The 8,086-nt window shown below is 35.6% G+C and overlaps 1 protein-coding gene across 1 annotated transcript; it reads left to right on the forward strand.

Moving 5' to 3' along the window:
• The first annotated feature begins 774 nt into the window (after positions 1 to 774).
• LOC113758090 (calmodulin-binding protein 60 A-like) lies at positions 775 to 8,058 on the forward strand. The gene is made up of 10 exons (XM_027301120.1): positions 775 to 1,231; positions 1,364 to 1,454; positions 2,287 to 2,354; positions 2,478 to 2,965; positions 3,678 to 3,838; positions 4,431 to 4,529; positions 4,671 to 4,820; positions 5,551 to 5,603; positions 5,690 to 6,180; positions 7,760 to 8,058. Exons 2-10 carry the CDS (start codon positions 1,383 to 1,385, stop codon positions 8,056 to 8,058), a joined length of 1,881 nt encoding a protein of 626 aa, XP_027156921.1. The 5' UTR covers positions 775 to 1,231; positions 1,364 to 1,382.
• Positions 8,059 to 8,086: the final 28 nt, after the last annotated feature.

Here is an 8,086-nt window from a genome sequence, read left to right on the forward strand (position 1 = left end):
ATTAATATTTAATTTATATTAAGTAGACAACCTACCGATTTCCTTTTTATAAGAATATTACTGTAACACTTTTTGAATTTTACTTACAAACATTGATATGTTTATTATAAATTAAATGTTTGAAAGTAAAATATCCATAAAGAGCCGGTACTTTAAATAGGTATGCGTATTTGTCCATAAACTACACCCTCTTAAAGTTTATTAATTGTTAAAAGTTTATTAATTATTAATTCATTTGTAGTATTTTGACATTCATTGAACATGTAGCACAAAGGGCAAACTTGGTACAAATTTCTAATTTCACTTTCTAAAACAATATTTTAATCGTTTGGACTGAATTTGTAAAGGAATAGTAAGTTCAGGAACGGTCAGTGCAATTTTTCAAACTACAGGAAAAGTCAGTGCAAGTGTCAGAAACCTCAGGGAGTTTCTACAATTATCCAGCTTTTACCCTAACACACACACACCACGCGCACGCGCACACACACAGACACACACATACATACATACATACATACATACATACATACATAGACGCACATATATATGTATATATGTGATGTAATTTCTCATTTGTTTCCCATTTTGTAAACATTTTTGAACAGTACCAAAATTACGCAAAAGTAACCTTTCCTTGTTGATTCTTATCATTATAATATTCCAAATTGTTTCAACATAAATAGCGATTATGTATAGTAAATTTATATCAATTCGTGCCAAAATTTGTTTACACCGGCAATATAAGAAATATTAGTCCAAAATTTCATTATTTATTTGTCCTATGTGACAATAAGAATTGTAGAAAGCTCAGGTAAAATTCAGCCATGTTAAGCACAAATTCCTCCAAAGTCCAAAACAACTTGTAGCAGTTGAAGTAAGAGATACGTAAGAGACGGCAGCACACAGCAGCACAGAACCCTTGTGGCAGTTGAATGATTTTTCCACAATGACAAGGCCTTTTTGTCTTTAGCTGTTTTGGCCTCAATTGTTTGCTTAAAAGAAAAGCTTCTTCTGATATTCTTGAAATTGTGAGAAGTTTCGATTCTCTTCTGATTTTGAGAATTTCTTTAACGATCCCATCTGGGTTTTGTTTGGATTCCTTGACAGATTCACCAAAAGCAGAATAAAAAAAGGAGCGAGAAGAATGGCAGACTGAAGAAAGCAGCAAGCTTGGATCAGAGGAAGGAAACTGTTCTAGTTACGAGGGGTTGGCAGTTTTGCGCTCAAAGAGGTAAGTGAAGATCAACTTTTCTTTAATTTTGTTGATGAATATAGTTTAGTACTGAAATTTGTTCTAATTTTTGTACTGTGCTTGTGAATTTTTTGTTCGTTCTGGGCTTTTGCTTTCTAATTGAAATGATAGGTTGGAAGAACTTGAGGATATGGTGAATCAGAAATTCAACAGTATAAGAAACCTTCAGGAGCAACGGTTCGAGGAGATGAATCAAAGAATTGTAAGTTTGATTTTGGCCAAGAACTTATTTGTGAGCTGCATCATGTAGAAATAGCTTATGATTTGCATATGATTGTGATTTCATGATTTGGTTTGGAATTGAGTTTAGCATATTTGAAGGTATTTTCTCGTTCTCAGCTGTCTGCCTTTTTTCCCCACCAAAGTTATGAACGTTTGCGTCCTTTTCTCTTTGTTCTTTACTTTTGTACTCTAATAGAGATCTCTGGAAAAAGAAACGTATAATGCTTATAATAGTTCAAAGGTAGCTCTGTATATCTGTGCATTTCTTGAATAGTGAACTTGAAGCAGTATGAAACAAACAAAAATTGGATAATTATTACTTTAATATAGATAGTTGCTAAAAATTGAAGATTATTACCTAAAAGATGAAGAGAACCACTTGCTGACTAGCTGCTTATTATTTCTGTCTCTTCTATTTCATTTTTTCTTATTTGAAATCCCAGTAGTAGTATCCATGTTGGTCTGTACTTGTCATCTGTTGTTGAAGTCTTTGCACATGCTATAGACTTCTTCGTTATTGCCAAAAACAAGAAAATTTTCCAGCAAATCGAAAAAGCAAGATTATTTCCTTTTTCTTGCAAATCAAAGAAATTTTTGCTTTCTTGCTTGATGAATATTCTTCTTATTTCTAATCATGGAAGTATATTTATTTCCCCAAAAAATTTTGTTGCCGTGTGAGCAGAAGAAGTTTTCACCTTTGTATCTTGTTCGTCTGAGATCTAATAAAATCCCAAGTATGAACTCTGCCAATGGATGTATGATAATATTGAGATGCTTCTGTTTCTGATTTATGCTTCGTGCATCAATTGAAGCTTGCTATTGGTCAAAGAATAGATAAACATGAAGTGGTTGTGGAGAAGCTTTTGGTTAGTAGTAGGAGGTAAGAAGCAAACTCAAAGCTCCATTTTGAACTTCCTGGTACATGATAGTTTTATAGTGTTTTCTTTATTTACATTATCTATGTAAGTATAACAGCTCAGACATGCCTATGCTTCGTGTCCAGTAATCTTGAGAAGACAATACAGGAGACCAAACAAAGATGCATGAAGTTAAAATTCAACAGCAATATCTCTGTTCCTATTCGAACTGGTGAGCAAATCAAAGGAGAAGGAGGTAGCAATTTGCAACTGTCTCTGATTGATAATTGTACAGGAGCAGTTGTTGACTTTGGACGAGAAGCCTCTGCTAAAGTGGAAATAGTTGCTCTCAAGGAAGGTCTGGATGATGATGAAGGAGATGCTTGGACAGCTGAACAGTTTCAAAGTAAAATTGCTCGAGACAGGGAAGGAAAACAATATGTTCTTGCAGGAAATTTGCAACCGAAATTGAATAAAGGAACTGTGTCTTTGTCTGATGTTATGTTTAGAAGTTCTCAACGCCATAATGGTGGCATCTTCAAGCTAGGGGCTTGGGTTGTTGATACTTTTGATGGCAGTCAAGTAATCGAAGCGAAGACAAAATCTTTCAAAGTCCTTGACTATCGTGGAAAATGTAAGGGATCCCAGTCCTTTTTTCTCTTTTTTTTCCCCCTCTACTATGTCATTTTACCCAATTCAAATTAAACATTGTCAAAGGATTGAATGCCATTATACTAGAGAACTGCTTTAAGATAAAAGTAAATAGGCAGTGTGAACTTGGCATTATTAATTGTAAAAACTGATCTGAGATGTTGATATGAGAGTCAAAAGATAAATTAATGAGGCCTGAAGTTAGGTTGTCACTTGATATTAGCACCAGAGGAGACCAAAATCAAATGAAATACTGTAGAATAGATAAAGTTCGTAGTTGTTGAAAGGAAATGAAAAGAGGGTTGAGAAATGTGACAGTTGGAGAATGCCTATAAATGTATGACAGAGATTGACAGAGATCTATTGGATTACTTTTGATTTCCTAGGGGATTTGTGAATTCCATTTTTTTTTTTTTGAAAAAAAAGCATATTGTAAAGCTTTTCTGGTAGCATGTTTTTAGTTGATACTTGTAACTCAGTTCTAAATAGGCAAAATATTTGTTTTCTGGTATTTCTGTATTCTTTGTAAGTTTCAACTTTGAGTATTGTCACATATGAGGTAAATGTACCGCTGAAAAACAGGACATCAAAGGATCTAGCATCTTGAGAACTATGCTGTTACGCAAATCAAACAAATAGAAAACTTGGATGACGAGTATAAGAACTTCAACATCTGCTAAATGCTATTTCTGCAGATACCCAGAAGCATTACCCCCCATCTGCATCTGATGAGGTTTGGCGGTTAGAGAACATTGCGAAAAATGGTGCTACCCATGAACGTCTGAAGGGGGCAAATGTGAACTATGTGAAGGATTTCCAGACTAGACTCTCAGAAGACCCGGAAGAGCTCAAATGTGTAAAGTTCACTCCTTTACTTAATTTATACTGGCACTCTGCAACAAATTATTGGGTGCATACACGATTCACTGCATCTTCTTGTTCAACATGGCCAGTTTAAACATACTATTTATAGCATTATAACTATGTCAACTAAGTAGAACTTTACTTACCTAAAACTCATCATTTTCCTCTTTCGCCTTTGTATATTCTTAAGGAGCCTGATACCTGTCTATGTAGCTATGCCACCAGCTTTTATAGCTGATTTGTCCTTATCACTGAAAATGAGAGCTGCTCTCTTGCATGATACTCTTCTACTTCTTATGCTAATTGGTTATCTACAAGGTATGTGCTGTCTAGGATGATGTTAAGACAGCAAATAAATGCCCATGCCCAAAAAGAAATGCAAGACCATACTACATTACTGTAATAACCCTTCAGCTAGATGCTGGACCTTTTTTTTTTTCCCTTCAAACCTAATGCTGGTTTTTGTTTTTGGTAAGCTAACCTAACAATAGTTGAGTGGATGAAGTTCAAGATCTCGTGAATAGTTGGAAAGTTTCTTACTCCGTATTTTAGAATTAATGCATGTTATTTTGTACAACTGACAGCTAGTAGGTCTGCGTCCAACGCAGTGGGAGGCCACGGTGAGACACGCTCAAACATGCAAACCTGATAATATGGTTGGACAGGTTCCAGCCCCTGCACCAGTATGTGTAAGTATGTTATATAATCTACCAGAAGAGACCACGGAATCCTTCATGAAAACCAATTTCACTTTCTTTCTCTCTTTTTCCTTTTCCGTTTGTTGTACTTCAAGCTTGTGGCAGCTTATGAATATTCATGGACAGGGTGATGCTTGCAATATGTTAGTAGCATCTGCACATGAAGACAAAGGAATCCCTTTTGATGGTAATATCATGCCAGCTTTGGAGTCAATAACCTTGCGAAGAAAGCAAAAATTGATCGAGCCAGCTTTTGAGCCAATGATCCGTAAAATTGTAAGCTCTTGTCTTTCAAGCAATTCCTGTCTAACAATTTCTCTCCTGCATTTTACATTGATGAAAAGTTTTGCTTAGCAACTCTTCTTTTAGATTTAAGTCATTGGTTTTAGATGTTAAGAAGCCTTGGACTCCTGATACTCGAAAAAGGATGAATGGATTTATGTCTTAGTCAATTCTCTCTGGAGAGCTTATGCACAATCAATTTCGGGGTGTATTACATTCTTATATGACCAACTATCATGAAGTGGTGAAAGTTATGGAAAAAGTTAGTTCTATGCCTCAGTTTCCAGTTTACTACATTTCTTGATGTCTAATATGTTCTGTCAAATCTTACTCTCCTCCATAGCAACATGCTTCATATGAGAAGCTGATCTTGGTCAAGTTGTTAAAACATCTGCAAACATTCTGGATGCTTTTTTCTTGAAGTGGACTTGCAGAAACAATCTGTTTAGAATTCAATTCAGAAATACATCTGTGCATTACTCTGCCTTTCAGATCTATTCTGCTTTGATTTATTGGTTGTTTAAAAGGGATTATGCCAGGAGATGGTGCAACTGTAATCTTCAGTATGATTTGAATGTTTACAGATTCAATACTACGAAATAAACACCACTATGCAAATAGGACAAAGCACTTTTTATACCTTGCTCGTGGAGTTTCTTCCCCTTCGTTCTTTATTTACTTCTCCCAGAATGCTATTTTGTTGATTTGTTGCATGAACTCTCAGGTGAAAGAGGAAGTTGACTTGGCAATGAAAAAGTACTTGATCAGTATAAGAAGGTAAATATTGAGAGTTATGCTCAAAGTCTAGCCTATTACCTTTACTACTCTAAAATGCTAATTAGATGCATAATTTTTTAAAATAGGACTTGTGGGAAAGAGATATGCCCTTCTGAATCAGGAAGTTTACAGTTACAGTTTCTAAGTGGCATTTCTCTTCCAGTTTTTACTGGAACACGTATAGAAGGCAGGGATTTTAACAATCTACAAGTTGCCTTAGTTGATCCTTTTACTGGGCAAGTTGTTTCCATTGGTCCTCAATCTGCTGCAAAAGTTGAAATAGTAGTTCTTGAGGGAGATTTTGATGGTGATGAAAGCGATAATTGGACCTTTGAAGAGTTCAAGAATAATATTGTCAGAGAAAGGGAAGGCAAGAAACCCCTTCTCACTGGGGATGCTTTTTTGACTCTTGAACAGGGCATTGGTGTGGTCAGTGACATTTCTATCACAGACAACTCAAGCTGGACAAGAAGCCGCAAATTCAGGCTGGGGGCAAGAGTTGTGGACAATTCTGATGGTAACAGAGTGAAAGAGGCCAAAACAGACTCCTTCATTGTCAGGGATCATCGTGGAGAATGTAAGAATTTTAATTGCCTCTCTCTCTCTCTCTCTCACACACACACACGCTCTCTCTCTCTCTCATGCGCATTGCTTGACAGGCAAGCAGAAATATTTTTTCTTGTTATTGTTGTGCTCCTTTTTCTCAAAGCAAGCCTGCCAATGCCAGTGACATTCATGATGAAAACAAAATTTGGTTCCAACTTTTAAAGAGGGTTCTTTTGTTAAAATGTTATGGTTCAGGCTTATAGTTAACTCTTAAGTTGTTAAGTCTGCAATTGCAAAGGAAGCGAAATTGTCGATTAATGGGAAAGGCTCAACTTTGGTTCTCATTGTGTAGGCAATAACTGGAACTTAAAAGTATTTATTAGTTCTGTGTAGTCTCCATTACTGAAGCTTTACTTTTAGCTGTTAAATTCATCATTGGTTTTCTGTGCTATTTCTTTTTCCCATAGTTTTTAGTCACTCCTCTTCTGATGGTTGAAGATGATTTATGTGCTCTTTTTCATGTGCGCATGCATTTTTTTTTCTTTGATGCAAGTCATCAATTGCTGGAAGATGCTATCATTGTGGAGCAGTTTTTTTTTTTGGCTGCCTCCATGATATGATCTTGTGTACTTTCCTACATTATATTTTTACTTGGTACTTTTGCATCTTCTAGAAGTCAGGAGAAATTGACTGCACACACTAGTTATAGATGTCTGATGACCTGTTGGTGTAAGATGAAGTAATAATAGAGCTTTTGGATATCACAAATAATTTCATTTGATTGAAACTATTTCAGATTTTCGTCAGTTGAAATAATGGGGATAAGTAGCTCGGCAAAGGTACAAATATTTGGGTTTCCTGGATTCTAAGATCAATTGAGTCCATCTGTCTTATGGAGCATTTGATCCTTTTTTTTCTGTGGAGTACATCTTTGGTCTAAATTTAATAAAACTATGAAAGTACCTGTGTACTCAATTCTTCTAAATGCCCTTCCCATCTCCTTTTTCCTAGAAAGGTATTCTGTTCCATTTTATTCTTTAACAGATCCAATCAGAAGTATAGAGATGATGCTTATTTGTCCTGTATTCAATTTTTGGAACCTAATAACGGTAGTGTTTAAACTCTGCACGTTTAATATTTTGTGCATTACTAAGTTGCTTGAACTTGAACCTCAATTATACTTCTAGAGCTATCTTCACCTTTCAAACTACTTCTTGCTATACCCCTCTGGTGTTTAGAGACAATAGACATAATACGTATCTTCCTTTCAGGTTTATCTTGTCTATGTTGCATATTGCAAGGCTTTTGCTTCATGCATTTTATTCTTTAGGAAACACAAAATCACCAGTTTACTCGTCATTAATTAGAAGTTAGGTGACTTAAGTTGCCATTAATCATTGATCTTCTATCTTTTTCTGTTTCCTCCTGGCTTCTTTACTCTCTTATCAGATGTAGTATTCTCTTTATTCTTTCCGCTAACACGTGAGATGTGCCTTAAACAGGACGTGATACCGATGAAGTGTAATGCCTTAGATCCTTTTTTGTGCTTAGGTTCTTTCTCTTATGACTTGAGTTACATACTAATAACCAGCCTGGGTTTCTTTTTGTAGTGTACAAGAAGCATCACCCTCCTTCTCTGGCAGATGAAGTATGGCGCCTAGAAAAGATAGGAAAAGATGGAGCTTTTCACAGATGTCTGAGAAAAGAAAGAATCAAAACTGTGAAGGATTTCCTTACCCTCTATTTTGTTGATCCTGCAAGGCTTCGAAATGTAAGAATTTATTGGATTTCCTTACCCTATATATTGTTGATCCCACAAGACTTTGAAAAATCAGTGATGTTTCATATAGGATTGTTCTCAAATTTTTGCCCTACTTTTCCAAGGGCCATTAAAAAGTCCATTCTCTGAAATATTTGAGATGAAAATTGTTTATAAA

The sequence above is a fragment of the Coffea eugenioides genome, unplaced genomic scaffold, assembly GCF_003713205.1.
Source record: "Coffea eugenioides isolate CCC68of unplaced genomic scaffold, Ceug_1.0 ScVebR1_3598;HRSCAF=5059, whole genome shotgun sequence".
In the NCBI taxonomy this organism is placed as follows: Eukaryota; Viridiplantae; Streptophyta; class Magnoliopsida; order Gentianales; family Rubiaceae; genus Coffea; species Coffea eugenioides.

Excerpts from the sequence above, each read along its gene's own strand:
- LOC113758090 (XM_027301120.1), top strand. The coding sequence starts at position 1,383 with ATGGTGAATCAGAAATTCAACAGTATAAGAAACCTTCAGGAGCAACGG. Across the intron at positions 4,821-5,550 it reads AGCCAATGATCCGTAAAATT|GTGAAAGAGGAAGTTGACTT; the intron begins GTAAGCTCTTGT and ends ATGAACTCTCAG. Across the intron at positions 5,604-5,689 it reads TACTTGATCAGTATAAGAAG|GACTTGTGGGAAAGAGATAT; the intron begins GTAAATATTGAG and ends TTTTTAAAATAG.